The sequence below is a fragment of the Macaca nemestrina genome, chromosome 3, assembly GCF_043159975.1.
Source record: "Macaca nemestrina isolate mMacNem1 chromosome 3, mMacNem.hap1, whole genome shotgun sequence".
NCBI lineage: Eukaryota > Metazoa > Chordata > Mammalia > Primates > Cercopithecidae > Macaca > Macaca nemestrina.
Genome location: NC_092127.1, coordinates 68,418,720 through 68,434,977, shown reverse-complemented (window position 1 = coordinate 68,434,977; position 16,258 = coordinate 68,418,720). Strand labels below are relative to the sequence as shown.

The window sequence follows — 16,258 nt, the reverse complement described above, 5'->3', positions numbered from 1 at the left end:
TTGGAAAAGAGAAATTCAGTCTTTAAAAACTGTAGTAATCAGAAAAGAGAAACTCAGCCTTCAAAAACTGTAGTGGTTAGAAAAGAGAAATTCAGCCTTTTAAAACTGTAATCTGTGTTTGAGTGTTTTTTAAAAAATTCTTTTCTCTGGAAGGAAATTAGCTGCTGATCATTTTATAGCAATGCAGATCACTCTGTTTTTCTCTTGTACTTTGCTCATGTGTTGAGTTCACCTTCATTCATGTATGCACTTTTCTCTTTGAGATGGAGTCTGGCTCTGTTGCCCAGGCTGGAGCGCAATGGTGAGATCTCGGCTCACTGAAACCTCTGCCTCCCAAGTTCAAGCAATTCTCCTGCCTCAGCTTCCCGAGCAGCTGGGATTACAGATGTGCGCCACCACGCCCAGCTAATTTTTTTTGTATTTTTAGTAGAGATAGAGTTTCACCACTGTGGCCAAGCTGGTCTCAAACTCCTGACCACAAGTGATCCACCCACCTCTGCCTCCCAAAGTGCTGGGATTACAGGCGTGAGCCATTGCACCCAGCCAATGTATACATTCTTATATTAAATACTTATTGATTATTGTCTGTGGACCAAGTATTGTGCTTAGTACTAGAATATGAAGATGAGCAAAAGGCACATCTCAGTTGTATTTTCTGTTTTCTGAATATAAAATCTGAACATTAGAGGGGACCACTCCATTGATGATGGAATCTTTTCTGCATCATTCCTGCCAAGGGGTTGTCCAGATTAGCTTGGATACTTCAGGTGAAAGAGAACTACCTTTTTCCTGAGACAATATATTTCAACACTGTATCTATAGATTTAGACACTATTTTCAAATACCAAAAGTTATAATTATAAAAATTAAGAGACTAGGCATGGTGACTGACACCTATAATCCCAACACTTTGGGAGGCTGAGATGGAGGAATTACATGAGCCCAAAAGGTTGAGGCTGTAGCAGGCCATGATTGCACCACTACACTCCAGCCTGGGTGACAGAGCGAGACCCTGTCTCTAAAATAATAATAATAAGTAAAATTTTAAAAATTGAGAAAGAACATGTGCATATAAAGATGATACAGGTATATGGAAAGGCTAATGGTGAGTACTCAAAACATGGGTGATACAAAGAACACATACCGAAAGTGTTTTGTCTGAAAATAGGCCTGACTCAAAAAAAAAAAAAAAAAAAAAAAAAAAAATCTCCCAATATGCTAGCCTAAAAAATTGCAAACATTTGCTAACTCAGTTTTAATAACAAACATTTATTTTAAAAAGAAATCAGAATAGCTATCTTCTTCACTGGAAAATAAAGGAATAATTGATCTTATTTTTTTGCTATTTATTCTAGAGTCCCATAAGAAAACATATTTACATACTTTGTGAGTTATACCTCACTCTCACCACAAGTACAAAATAAAGTAAAAAGCGTTTTTGTTACATTTCATCTAGAAGGTGGACATGAGAATGACATGAACATTCTTCAGCAAGAGCTTACAGTGTCCATTTTGCTAGTACTGTTCCCAAACCCATTCAAAAATATTTTCAATCAAACTAGAAATAAGAAGGCTTACTTGAGAAAGAAGACTTATTGATGCATTAGATTCCAAAACCCAGCTTGGGTTGAGATGTCCCTAGGAGACATCCACATCCTGTCACAAAGCTAAACAGATCAAGAACATCATGAACACATTTGCTAAACAACTCTTATGAACACGTTATTTATGGTATCTCTCAAGCCCAATATTTTGCTTCCTTAACATTGTCATGATGAGTTTACACATTTCCTAACCCACAGGCTTATGCTGTTCTTCTTCTTACATTAAAAGGAATACCTATCCAAAACTTCTTCAGATTTACTTACTGAAGTCATGCAAGTCTGGAAGAAGACAAAGGTGGAGTGATAATTCCAAAAGTAAGAATAATACCTTTGGCTTTAAATGTCCATTCAGTAGAAACCCTAGACCTCAAGTGCTTTTTTTTCTCTTTGTAGGGTTCTAGGAAGACTTATATTCTTCTAATTAACATTTATAATTTCCACACAGATGCCACTTTTCACTTCAAGTCTTGATTACTTCCACCACCAAGCCCCCCAGTGTTGTCGTCTGCTCCCCTGCCCACACCATTAACCCAAACTGGAACTGCCTGGACTGTTGTGTTCGCTGAGGCAGAGAGAATCCTCTTCTAACTACTGCTTACATCTTCCAAAAGATAATCTGCATCTCCCAGTTTTCTGTAACTCTTTCTTTTGTGGAAGATGGGACAAATTCTCCCAGTGATAGAACAGATGACTTCTGAGTAAATAGAAAGCATCCTACTCAAAAGCGTGTCTTATTTATCAACAAGAATGGAGCCTCAGTTTATATCCCCGTGGCACCACTTCTTCTGTCCTGTATAGAAATTTCTGCCAAATGGGTGTGTGGCTTTCAAAAGTTAGGGAAATATTTTCTCTTCTTAATATTTATGAGTTTTAATTATTTGGTCTTAGGATCTAATTTTAGTTCACAGACCTATGTCTCTGTTTTCCTGGGATGTCTGGTGGTGTACTTTATTAGAATATAGAGTTCAAGCTGGGCATATGCAGCAAGATCTCCTTATCTGGATGTATACCTGATATTCATGTAGAGTGGAATCCTTTAAAAATCCTTGTAATGAACGGAAGGAGAAATATGTCATAAATTAACCATGGGATCAAATTAACTCTATGGTGATATTTTGGGAAATACAACCTGGCCTATTTATCCACTAATCTGTTTAATTTGGAGAGTTTATAAAACTTTCAGAATCAGAAGACTAAACACTAAGAGCCAAGCTTTACTGATAATAGAAAGATACATGGTTCATTTAAATAACTTCACCTATGTTGCCAGTAATGAGCTTCGAATGCCATAAGGTGCAGCAGCTGAGCTGACAGGTTCCTCACTGCCTGAGAACTTGCAGGCAGAGCTTTTCAGCCAGGTATCCAAAGGTTTCCCAATGAAAGTTTAACAGATCCTCACACAACAATGCAACATTTTTTTTTTCTAGCAGAAAAAATAGATCAAGACATTCCACAGCTACCTTTGAAATTAGATAATGAGATTCAAAGAGGAAGTCAGTTATTGTATGAGAAAACCATTAAAGAAAAGTTTGAAGCTCAAGCTCATCCTACTAGCATTGTGATGATGATGATGATGATGATGATAGTGTTGTGTTGATTTAGCACTTTATATTTACAGAGTGCATTTTCACTCACTTTGTATAATTATCACAACCCATTGTACAGATAAGAAAATAAGATTTTGATTAAAAAAAAATACACAGCTTTCAAAAAAAGGGAAATAAGAAAAGGAAAGCCAGATTTTTTTTTTTTCCCAACAGTGTGGTTACAGAAAACGTGTGTCAATTTACGGTAGTTTGCAAGAAGTTTTTCCCTCACAATCTTTTGAAGTGTCATGAGTATATATTAATCTCGGAACCAACTAAAGCAATTTCTCAAGGCTTTTTACCTTGGGAAGAGTGTCCAGGTCTAGAATTTGTCCCCAGCCACTGGGAGTTCCTCCCTGAACTTGTATCAAAAGTAATTAAAAGCCCATTTCTAGTTCTGCCTCTAAGTTAAAATCAGAAGCAATGGAATCCAAAGACAGGATGGGGCTTTTAGGTAAATTCAATCCTGGCAGGATCTGCTTAAAATTTGGGCATTTTTCCCTTTCACTCCCAGGTTTCATCCTTGTTTTCAAGCATTATTGGAACGTATTTGTTTACCCAAGAAATACAGTTCGAGTATCCTGTCCCTTTCTTTTGTATTTGAAGATATATGACTGCAGGTTCATATATTATTTTCATAATTTTCTCATAATACTTGGACAATAACTTGGTTATATATAGCTTTCATTTAACATTCATATTGGAACCTTAATGTCATTCTCACTTAGGTAATTATTTTTCCTTTGCCTACAAGACTTTAAATGACCTTTGATTACTAACTTTCTACTTCTTCAACTGTCCCAGAATATAAAAGCATACTTTCATGCTCATGGAGTTCCTCATGTTCATCAATAGTGGTTTTCTGTTTCCTCAAAGCAGTGAGTCAGTCTGTTCATTTCTCTTATAGTAATTCTTCTTCTTTACATATTCTTGGCAATAGTAGCTGAACAAAAAGGGAACTTGACATATATCTCAGACTCTTTCACTAAATAATATCTCTTTTATTCAGTCGCACCCTTCACATCCCATAAAGTCATAAAGAAACCAATTTCCTTCTCCTTGAAAGGGAATCTACCTTATTGTTCTTAGGCTAACTTCATTCAGTGTGAAAACGAGACAAGTCTTCTTCAGTCCCTGTCATTGGCTCACCCTTGTCTTAACCAAATAGAAATTTTCTTATATATTTCCCTTTCTATCAATATCTCAGCAAAAATGTGAAGGTCTTTGTTTTGTTTTGAATATAGGATTTCTTTCTGCAGAGTGCTATTGTGTAAATAGTTCAGCAGAGATTCCACCTGGAAACTAAGCCATGTTTACTCAAAGAATCAAATATTTGAAATACCTGCAGAGGACACTTGAGGAGGATATGCCAGTGGTCTATTGGGATAAAGAATGAAGACTCCTGGGGGCTGTTCTGGGAGAATTTACCCAGGAGAGAGAATCAAGTCACAGTGGCTTGATCCAAGTTTGGTGCTTTAAGCTCAAAGAGGAGGAGTTAGCCTGATGACAGTATCGTTCCTGACACCAGCTGGAGCTCTGGTCTACTCTTCAAATAACTCTGAAGTGAGGGAGGGAAAATTAAAAGTAGAAAGTACAGGGCAATTGTTTTCATTAGACAGATTTGAGATTAGGTCCAGAATCTAAATCCCCTTAGCTGTACAATCACGAGAAAATTGTTTAGCCGCATTGAACTCCAGTTTCCCCATCCATAGAGGGGTAAAGATGAAATGGGCTAATGAATAGAAATACTTTGCAAAATGCTGGCCAAGAGTAGGTGCTCAATAGACAGCAGCTAAAACTCGAACAAGGACAAACTGAAAGGACTGTGACCCTCCGGCAAACACTGGAAGTGCAAGCTAATTTTGGAAAAGAAGAAGTCTCTTCACCTCGGTCACAAGAGCAATAGTGTTTGGTTGCATTTTGAGTTCTCGAAGACATATTCCACATTGAGCACACTTGGCATAGTGAGTGGTACCCAACGGTGCTCCTGAGAGTGGTACAGCAAACTTTGAGAAGCAAGGAGTTTGAGCACCTGAAAACTTTCCGCAGTCAGTAACTTCATGACACCAGGATGGGTAAGACCAAATGGCAGCTTCCATACAAGAACTGAGAAATTGAGCTTGAGTGTACATTTTATACTCCCCTGCAGACTCTGAGAACTATTTGTAAAGGAGTTATAGGAATAAATCAATTGTATATTCAGTGTTACCATGTCTCATGAAACCAAACAAGTTGTTTACTACTGGTGCTTTCTAGAAAATTCTATGTTGTGATACTTTATACCTTCATGGAACACTTATACCCCATCATCAAGGAATCCATGAGTCTCTCATAATTCATATGAGAGAAAACACTTAGATACATAAGTGATCACAAAAGCAAAATGATGAAGTCTATAAATGACATATAAAGAAGATAAAGAAGTAGGACATAGCAGGGAGGGGGCTGAATAATGCCATGTGGGACTAGAGAGGGTGAAAAGGTTTCAAAACAAGAAAGGTTTGAATTGGGATTTAAAAAAGGCAGTTCATCAAATGGGCAAGGAAGCAAGGATTTCCAGAAAGAGTAAACAGCATGTGAAATGACAGCAGAGGAAACTTCATGGTTTGTTAAAGGCTTATTGGTAGCTAGAACACAGGGTGCACTTTGGGAAGCAGCAGAATATATAGAAGACACTAAAACACTACAGGAAAAATATGTAAAAACTTGGCTTTCTATCCTGATACAACTTTGTGAATTTAGGCAGTGTTTTAAAATTTCTATGAACCTTAGTTTCCTCATCTGGAAAATGTGGATAAAGACAGACATATTTAAGTGTTGTTGTAGGTAACAAACAAAATAAAGTATTTACCCCAATACGTATTTGCCCCAACAAGTATTACATCTTTCTTCTAATGTTTTGTTCTAAATGTGGCAGAAGCTGTATCTTGGAGGAATGTATATATGATGCAAAGGCATTTGGATTCAATGATGTATGTAAAGAGATCTACTTTTAAGTTTTAAGCACTTTTAGGTTTTAAGTACATCAGTAAGATCTATGTTGATAAAATGAAGAAAAGGAAAAAAGTCCAAAGATATAATGAAGGCAGATTAGATCTTCCCTTAGGGAAGGTCCAGAGTGAAGGAAAGATGGCACTATTCTGTGAATGGTGCCACCTGAGTCGTGCAGCATGGTGGCCCTGAAGGAATTCAGGATTCCCCCAAATTTGGATGACTGGGTGCCTAGTGATTCACTCACCAGCATAGAAAATGTGTGTGTAGTGTCTGGGGTGGGGGAGGGATGACAAGCAGATATAGCAGGAAATATATTGAATTCACTTCAGGAAAGACTGAGTGGAAAGAAAGTACATGTAGAAAAGCACTCCATGTTTAGTAAGTACATGTGTCTGGAGTCATTGTCATATGTTTGGTAGTTTAATGAGCCCAGGACAGATCCTTGAGTAACACTAATGTAGCACAAGTAGGTGACGTAAGGGAAGTCCGTGAAGGTGAGTGAGAAGAAGAGACCAGAGAAAAAAAGCAAGGAGGGGTGGCGAGGGTGTCTAGGGATTAATATTATAGATGTCAATGGAATAAGACATTTTAAGGAAATTGAAAGACTAAGTAGTGTCAAATGCAAATAAGAAGACAAGTGAAAAGTAAAATGCAAAATGACGATTGGGTTGATCCAGATAGAGGTTATTAATGGTGTGATAGGAGAGGGAAAGTTTTGGATGCTGTGATCAATGAGCTTGGCTATGTTGTGTAAGAGTGAGTTCAAACATTACCCATAAAAGAAGATGAGGTCTCATATATGTTTGAAGTGAAGGAGAACGGTACATATTTTGAGCTGGTGAGAGGTGATGGAGAGATTGGAGATACAGGAACCCCCACACTGTTAAGTGATTGGTCTTATCATACAGTGGTGGTTTTCAAACTCAACTCGGTCCTCACTACTACTCTGCGACTCATTTTAGTTTTACTTATCTCTTCTGTCTCCCTGCCTTCCAGCAGTCATTTCATATCTTCCCCAATTCTCTTAAGCCTTGGGTCTCACCTCTCACCCTCTCAGTCTCTGTAGATGTCTTTACCTCATACTTCACAAAGAAAATAGAAAACATTAGCTAAGAATCTGCTGCCCTTTGCCTGGAAGTGTGAACTGCAGGAGAACAAGCAAATTTCCTCAATGAGGTCATAGGAGAATCAATGTCTTAGAGAGAGAGAGACACAAGTTTCAGTGAAGTCCAAAAGGAGACATAACCTGTAGCTAAGAGGATGGTAATAAGGATGTAGAAGAGGTTTTTATCATGTAAAGGATGACAAGAAGATGAATGAACAGAATTGCAAGGAGGTCAGTCATGAGCAAATGGGTCTTAGAGGATGATAATGAGAGGATATGAGGATGAGGGTACCAGAGGGAATTGATATTATCACCATGAAATTTCTTTCTGGAGTTAGACAAGAAGGTGGCTGGAAAAAGCACACATTTTCATGAAGGAATAAATTTCTAGTTGAGAGTTAGAGGTGTATATGTGAGGGCTTGGAGTTGGGATGAGAAGAGCAAAAGAAAACAGAAGAGGTCTTATTTGACCTCTTAACCATTAGTACACATTCATCGGTAACTCCAAACATAAAGACAACCTGTTAAGGAAGAAGTAAGTTTTTAAACAGGAAAAAGTGACTAAATGCAGAAAGCACACAACATTGTTCATGACATGAATGAAAAAAAGAGGTACAGGAGTATCCACAGCATATTAAGTGAAAAGGGTAAGTTAACAAGACAGGTGTGTGTGTGTGTGTGTGTGTGTGTGTGTGTGTGTGTGTGTGTCTGTAAAAAACAGAGATATTCCAAATGCTAAGAGATGGTCTCTATAGGTGGTGAGCTTACTAGTGGTTTCAGAGGCAGTTCTATGTTTAGTGAAGCCTGAGGCCTATACAATTCTGTGATTTCCTTTAAAGGAAAAAAGAAACAAATTTATGGATGCAAATTAGTTATAAAAGTAAATATTTGTTTAAGGGAGCCCATGCTCCATTATCTCCACAGCAAATCTGTCTCTACATGATTTTTATAGTTTTCTGTGTTTATCCATATACATTTTCTACACTGAGTAAGAACTTCTTTAGAAAGAAGAACTAATGTTATTGTTAAAAAGAAGTATAAATTACTTTTTAAAATGCCAGCCATGCTCTCAAACTACTCACATTAGATTTTTTTTTTTTTTTTTTAGTAAGAATCATGAAAGATAGTTTTTAATTGGGAGGACTAGAGTTTAAGAGTTCATGTTGTCATAGGATGTATGTCAAGAAAGTCATCTGTAAAATTCCTAGCTTGAGCCTACCCTTGAATTTTATTTGCTTATATAAAGCACCATAGACAAATACCCTGAAACAAGTGGAAGTTCAAAGTCAAACAACTCCTTTAATCAGTGAAATCTTGCTTTTTCTTACAAAAATACAAAATGAAACAAAAACGACTACAAAAAATCATTGACATGAGTTGTGCTGATTTTGGTAACCCAATTTAAACAGGTTTACTTAAAATGGGTTACTTCCTCCCAGAAGAGAGTTATCCCTGCATTAAACATTCTTTCTAGTAGCATGATCTCCTCACCTTCTTGTAGTCACAGCTGCCTGGACACTTTAAACCGGAAAGTGCCAGCAAATTCTTCTGCTGAAGAATTTCTTTAGTAACAGGAAGTGGCTGTGTGAGAGAAGTTTTATACTGCTTTACTTTATCCTCTCAGCTGACAAGGAAGTACATGACTGACTGTAAATGACTTGGGGACTGTCCCCGCAAATTCTTCTTGGTGAATAAACTGCTGAAGGGTAATCGAGATAAGGAGAAAAAAGGTGTTTTCTTACCTTCGGAGAACACAGATTTCTGTGAGTTGGCATGGCCTGTGGGGTGAACCCTTTTGGATGAGGAGAAGCATTTCTCTCAATCAGATCCTGGATTTTTTTGTCCAGCTCCATGCTTTCACATCTGCCCAGAAAGACATGAGAAAGTTACGTTATACAAAGGTAATTAAAAATTATTCAGGTGTAGAGTGAGCTTATGGATGACATGGAGGTGTTATTTATGTATGATACTTCTCTACGATCTCCTAAACTCTAATCTCATTATGTTTTCATTAGTGCATGCCATGAGAGCACTTTGAAAGAGCATTAGAGTTTAATTTTCTCTTACAAAGGAAGATACGGACAAGTTTAGGAATTTTCAGTCTGAGAAAAATGGCAAGAATTGAATCAAACACTCACAGTGAGCTAGGCTCTTTCATGCATTTTCTTATCCAATGTGCACAGCAACCTATTAAAGTAGCCACTGTCCCCTGCATTAGACAGATAAGTAAACTTGAGTTTAGGAAGTTAACTAACTTAAGTGAAATCAAACTGAAGCATCGGCAGGGCCAAGATCAAACTCAGACCTATAGAATTCTACAGCCTATCTCAACCATTTTTGCTGTATGTCTTCAATTAACCTGAAAACAAATCCCTAAGCAGCTACTTGCCACCCAATGGAAATAATATATTACAGCTGAAGAGTATCTGGTAGCCCCCTTAGGAGAATCTAGTCCAGCTGCTTCTCAGAGGGAGTTGCTCACAGTCACATGACCATTAGCTGATAACACCAAGATTTAAACCAGAGCTTCCTACTCAAATCAAATTTTTATTTTTCCTTTATACCAGGGGTCCCCAATCCCCACTGCCAGTCTGGGGTCTGTTAGAAACTGGGTCACATAGCAGGAGGTGAGAGGCAAGCAAGTGAGCAAAGCTTCATCTGTATTTACAGCCCCTCCCCATGGCTCACATTACCCCCTGAGCTCCACCTCCTGTCAAATCAGCAGCGGCATTAGATTCTCATAGGAGCACAAACCCTATTGTGAACTGCGCATGTGAGGGGTCTAGGTTGTGTGAACCTTATTGTGAACTGCACATGTGAGGGATCTAGGCTGCCTGCTCCTTATGAGAATCTAATGCCTAATAATCTGTCACTGTTTCCCATCACCCCCAGATGGGACCATCTAGTTGCAGAAAAACAAGCTCAGTGCTCCCACTGATTCTACGTTATGGTGAGTTATATAATTATTTCATTATATATTACAATATAATAATAATACCAATACAGTGCACAATCAATGTAAAGTGCTTGAAACCATCCTACCCTCGCCCCAGTCCATCAAAAAACTGTCTTCCATGAAACCAGTGCCTGCTGCCAAAAAGGTTGGGGACAACTGCTTTATACGATGTTGGTATAATGGAGAAATTTTCTCATTAAAAATACAACTCACAAGGAAAAATGCATTGTGTGATTTTTTCTTTATATGTATATTATTTATAACATATATATTATATATAAATATATAATATATAAAATTACATATATATAAAATATATATTACATATACAAATATATATTATATTATATATATATATATTTTTTTTTTTTTTTGCCTGCCTCATCATATCTCACCCCCTGAAAATAACCCCTTGGATCGAGGGAGGAGTTCTTGCAGGAGTACTTCTCAAAGTTGTCTCCAAATAAAATAAATAACTAGATGAACGACCTATTCAAATGCCTGTATGGCAGAGGTTGCTAGGGTTGTCTGCTCAATCTACCACCTTCGTTGAGAGTGGCTCACAGGAGTAGGCTCTGACAGCCATGTTTCCATTGGTATGACTTGAACTTGCCTTTTGGTTATAACTGATTGGACTAAGAGTAAACAACTGATCCCAGTTTGGCCAGTGGGATTCTCCTCCGTGTCTGGAGTGAACTGAGAATGAAGCATATGGGTAGAGAAATGTGGAGCTGAAAGATGGAGAGAGTCCTGACAATTTTCTAGTTTAGAATCAGCCCCTTCTAAGGTCTGACTACCTTCCAACCTTTGGATTCTGGGAAACACTCCATGTCGTTATAATGAATTCTCTCGCATTATGTTTAAAGCTAGCTTTGCTTGGTTTCTGTTATCTAAAATCAAAAATCCCTACATATGCACCTTGACTTTCATATTTATATTGTTTCTTTCAGGCTGTGAAATGTCTGTACATCATGTGCCATGTACGATCCCATTGTAAAATATGGGCTACTGGGTCTACGGTAAATCCTTCATGGTGCAAAAGGTTGCTTATGCATAACAATGAGTTTGGACCTATCTTCAGGGTTTTCCACAAACCTGTGAGGAGGAAAGTCACAAAATTTGTTTGGTAACTGCCCTAAGTCCTTCAGGTTAATTAGATTCCCACATAGCAACAGAATTTGACTAGTCTAAATGTTAAGCTCCTGAGGCAGCTTTCGGACCTATTCTGAACCAGACTTGCCTGCCGAGTACCACAAGACTTTCTGGTACCACATCCCTCTGTGACAGAAAAGTTACTGAGCCACTTCAATCTCAGGCAAGATCATTTGAAGATAAAACTCATCATGATCTACAAGTCCTCAAATGATCTCATTTTCTTGCTTTCTAATCTTACCTTCTACTCTCTCTTCCTTCCTGCTGTCTTTCCTCCAGACACGTTTGCATCATCAAACTTTATGGAACATGCCAAGCAGTTCCCACTCCAGGCCTTGGCGTTTGCACTTCCTCTGCAAAACTTGCTCTCCCACTTCATTCAGTGCAAGCTCAAATGTCACTTTATCACAAAAGCCTCTGCTGACTAACCTATCTGAACTAGCTTTCTCAGCCCCATCACTATTGTCCCTTAATTCTGTTCTATTTTCTTCTTCGAATTTTATTATTATTTTGATTTCATATTTGTTTATTTTTCTTCTCCCTTGCTCCATCTATGTCCCAGGAAAGAAGAAAGGCCTTTGTCTGTGTTTATTCACTGCTCCGTCTCTTAGCACACAGTAGGACGTCAATAAGGATTTGTTATTGAATAAGTATAACAACAGGATGAGATTTAACTCAAAATACCTAATTATTAACTCAAATCTAACCAATAAATTAAGAGCTTATCTAAAATGTATGTAAATAAACTCAAACTCATGGGACTGATAAAGTCAAAACACAAATCAGTAAGCAAGGAAACACTAGCAGCAGCTTCAGAATGGACACTCAAGCTCAGCTGGTATCGCCCTCAAGGCTACCTTGTTCTTTTTTACTTGTATTATATGTGTTCTTTGATATTAAACAACAATTGAGTATCCATTATTGCAAGATACTGACTTTTCACAGAAATAATCACATGCAGTCATCACTGTTCAAATTGTTTCAACTTCAGTGGCAAGCGTGTTAGAAGCCAGCAGTTACTGTTCCCACTTCATTTGGACAGAGTGGTGAAGGGTCAGCCTCAGAACTGGGACCCTGCGTCCTCTCATGTGAGCCCGGTTCAGCACACATCCCTCAGGACCACAACCAAAGAGGGAGGGGCCCTCATGAGGATAGTGGTTTTCTGGGCTTGGTGCACAGTGAGACTCAGCGTGGTGACTATAGCTTCACTGACTTTGACCACTACAGAAAGAGGAGAAGTGGCAGCAAAAAAAAGAGAACCATATGGAAGTGACCACACATGGGGGGCTTTGGTCACACCTATGGAGAGAGTGGGTGTCAGTGTTGACCACTGTGGGAAGGATAGGTTTCGAGCACTCAGGAATCCAGCTGGGAACGGAAAGGACACAGGAGGGGTGGAGCTCCGGGGATTGTAGCACAGTAAGGACTTGCACTTACTGTCTTTTCTCATTGCCAATATGATTGACATTGTCACTGTCACTATAATGAATATGCCTCAGAACTTGCATATGAACCCTCTGAAAGAAGCATTGTGATGCAGGAGAAAATCAACACACTTTTAGAGTTGAACACAACAGTTGGATCTAGCGTAAGTCCTTTAGCATCTGTGAACCTTTTTGGCCTGTTTTGTAAACAGAGGAAAACAATGCAATACTGTGAGGCTGTCAGTAGGATTAATGATGCCATATGTACAATGCTTAGCACAGTGCCAGGCATGCCATAGATGCTCAGTGATTGATGCTATTGTTATTATTCTGAGGGTCTGGAATAGTTACCAAACATTCTAACAAACAAGTTTGGAAAGCAGGAGCCATAAATTTAGTATACCACCATAAAGAAAAGAAAAGTACAAAAAATATTCACTGGGTTCAAAATATACTCAAGAAGTTTAGTCACACTTCAAATAAATGAGAATTATGTCACCTATTTGGGCTTTATAATATTCTTAGGAAACCTTTTAGGTTATTCTTTAATTAATGTAGGAATTTGTACATGAAAATATTTTACATTAGTGAAATTCATTATGTTTCATAAATTTCAATTTGACCTAGATTTATTTCACAGAAGAAAGTACTTACCAGAGTTCATTTTTTCCTATAAAGCTCAACATTCTGACAATCGAGAGGCAGAATTAAAGTTGAAAAATCCTCCTTTTTTCTTGAGATCACTTAATAATCGCATCCAACAGTATTGTGCTCATAATACAACACTATGACCTGAGGTTTGCATTAGGGTAAAACAACAACAACAAAAAAACACCCTACCAAACTTTTAAACACCAATAGAACAGATCCTATATAATCCTTGCATTAGTTCCATGGGTACATAGTTGTCCCCACCTTGGGATCTGTTCCAAGAATCTGCTCAACTGATTGAGAGTTACGGCTCCAATGATCTCTGCTCTGGGCCCTACCTCTTACTCACACATATTTTTCAGATAGGAAGCTTGAGCGTCAATGAGGATAAGCAGTGAGGCTAGACACCTTCTCCCAGCTCACTTGACTCATGAAGAGCAGGGTAAGAGTTCATGCTGAAGCTTGTGACTTTTTTACTCTACATCTGGGGTCTTAGTGAGCTCAGCAATTGTTAATACAGCAGGACCATGGAGGGCTGTGTTATTTCCAAAGAATTTGTTTTAGGTTTTCAATTTTGCCAGGCATTTCTGCTCTAGTTCTAAAGAAAACAACTATAGGTCCCTCCAACTGAAATGTAGCTGATTTGTCAAGTCAGATGTTCGGAGAGGCTTGGGAGATAAGATATAGGGATCACGTCTATCTTTTATTTTTGACCAAAGTCCATGGATGGGATTCAACCAAATTAAATACAAAATAATATGTGTGTTATGTGTCTATCGTCTCTTCCTGAAGATAGGGTCTCTAGCAAGTTCTGGACCTCTAAAAAGCTTAAAAGCCCTGACCCAACTTTAGTTATTTTCACTAGTGACTACTTTTTTGGGTCTAAGAGTACACTTTTATTATGTTTTCTTTCCTTCCTTTTTTTTTTTTAACCACGCAGGAGTTATAAAAATTCAGCAATGACTCTTTGAACCAAATACTATTACTAAAATCTTGATTTAAGGGAGCCTGTTTACTAAATTATAAATGAACAGAGAATGATGGAGGGAATATTACTAGGCTAAGAGTTTGAGGTGAGGGTGACAGAAATCAATGAAATTCAGTAAATACCGGTTGGGTGTTGGCTTCTTCACAGCTTATTTTAAACTGACATGGACAGAAATCTCCTTCCTTCCTGCCCTTCACTCACAAGAATAAATCAACATAGAAATGAAATAGAAATGATATTAATATGAATTAGATTTTATCAATAGGATAGTAGGTTTCACCAATTTGACAATGAAACTTAAAAAACAAACAAACAAAAAAAAAAAACAGACTTTCCCCTGAGTTCTGTATTATTGTGAACTGTTTTTCCCAGACTAACATTGGGAAATAGCGATCTGCCCTGTAGTCTCTGTGAGCAGCCAGAGAGGACACAGGAAGAGATCAATGATTTTCAGCTATATTTGGAGCCCCCATATTTTTGTTACTTGTTCAAAGGTCTCCAGTACGGAAGTCTCCATTAAGTTATCTAAAGGGTCCAATATGTTGTTGAATGACATTGTTTAATGAGTTCATCTAAATTTTGTTTATTTAAATTGTACTAGTTGATGAGAGCATAAATACCATTAACTTGTAGAATCTTATCTGGTGGAGAAGATAATCTAAAAGGTTATGGTTTACTGCCTTGTTTGGCAGTTTGGTATCTAACCATCTTATTCTAACACTTCTCTACTAAATTGCCTATAAATACCCAGCTCCTCAAATGCTTCTGAAATGAGCTGTCTTCTGTTTCAGGATATCTTATTAATTAATGCATTGAATAAAACCTTGGACAAGGGTTCATTTTAGGTTTGCATGAGTGTCATATATTTAACTTTTTGTAAATTATACCATAACACCCCTGGATATCAGTACTTTAATACCATTGAATTTCGAGTCGACACTAATGATGCCTGGTGAGCATGCAACCCAAACCACGAGACTTGGTTTTTGTGGTTACATGGTATGGTTGCCTCGTTAGTATTGGCAAGAAGTATAAATTCAAGAGGAAAATAATTACATTCAGTAGAAAAAACATATAACCACAATCTTAGAAATAACTTGAAAATCATTTAATTGACCTCCTGCATTAACATAACAAATAAATGAGGCTCAGTGGGGCTAAGTAATAGACAGCAAAGCCAGAATAAGAATTTAGGATGTTAGTGTTCTTTCTTCCTCCGCACACTCGCCCACCTCAAATGCCATATTTCTTCCCAGTCTATTGCCAAGGTCACATTTTCTGCTTTGATCTTATGTCATAAACCATTATTTTCAGGAAAGACCCTGGAGAACAAAGCTCATCTTCAAATACGAGAAAAGGAAGAATTGACAGGAGATTCTTCTATAATGGAAATGCTTACAGATGTTTAAACATCAGGAATCCATGTGACCCAGAATGAGAAGTGTTCTCTAAAAGATGCTAATCAAGCAGTAATTTTTAGGTTTTACTTTTTGTTATTATGATTAGTACTCTAAGTATGCTCCTGGTGATTTTGGGAAGAAACAAGTGACTCATAAATTACTCTGTGTATATGTGTTTTAGATGACTGAGTTCAGGTGTCTTAATTATTTTAGTAATTGGAAATATTAACAGTTGTGGCTTAAGAGTGTAGTAGAGAGAGAGGGTTTGCTCAGAGAATTTTGAAAGTAACACTGTCCTCGGACAAGAAGGAACATTTCTAAAGTTTTACCCAAGGCTATGTGGTTTAAAAATGTAAATAGATATCGAAGAATTGTATTCGCATGTCTGAAATAAAAGC

General features: G+C 37.7%; 1 protein-coding gene across 2 annotated transcripts in view; it reads right to left on the bottom strand.

The window, feature by feature from the left end:
• The window catches only part of LOC105486158 (TNFAIP3 interacting protein 3), an 83,326-nt gene that overhangs the window by 40,902 nt on the left and 26,166 nt on the right, over positions 1-16,258 (bottom strand). The window contains exons 2-3 of one of the 2 annotated variants that reach the window (XM_011748878.2): positions 9,032-9,152; positions 8,781-8,870 (exon numbers count right to left, since the gene is read on the bottom strand). In XM_011748878.2, coding sequence (XP_011747180.2) covers positions 8,781-8,870; positions 9,032-9,152 — 211 coding nt within the window. The remainder of the gene's footprint in view (positions 1-8,780; positions 8,871-9,031; positions 9,153-16,258) is intronic. The other variant, XM_071093087.1, reaches the window with a different exon arrangement.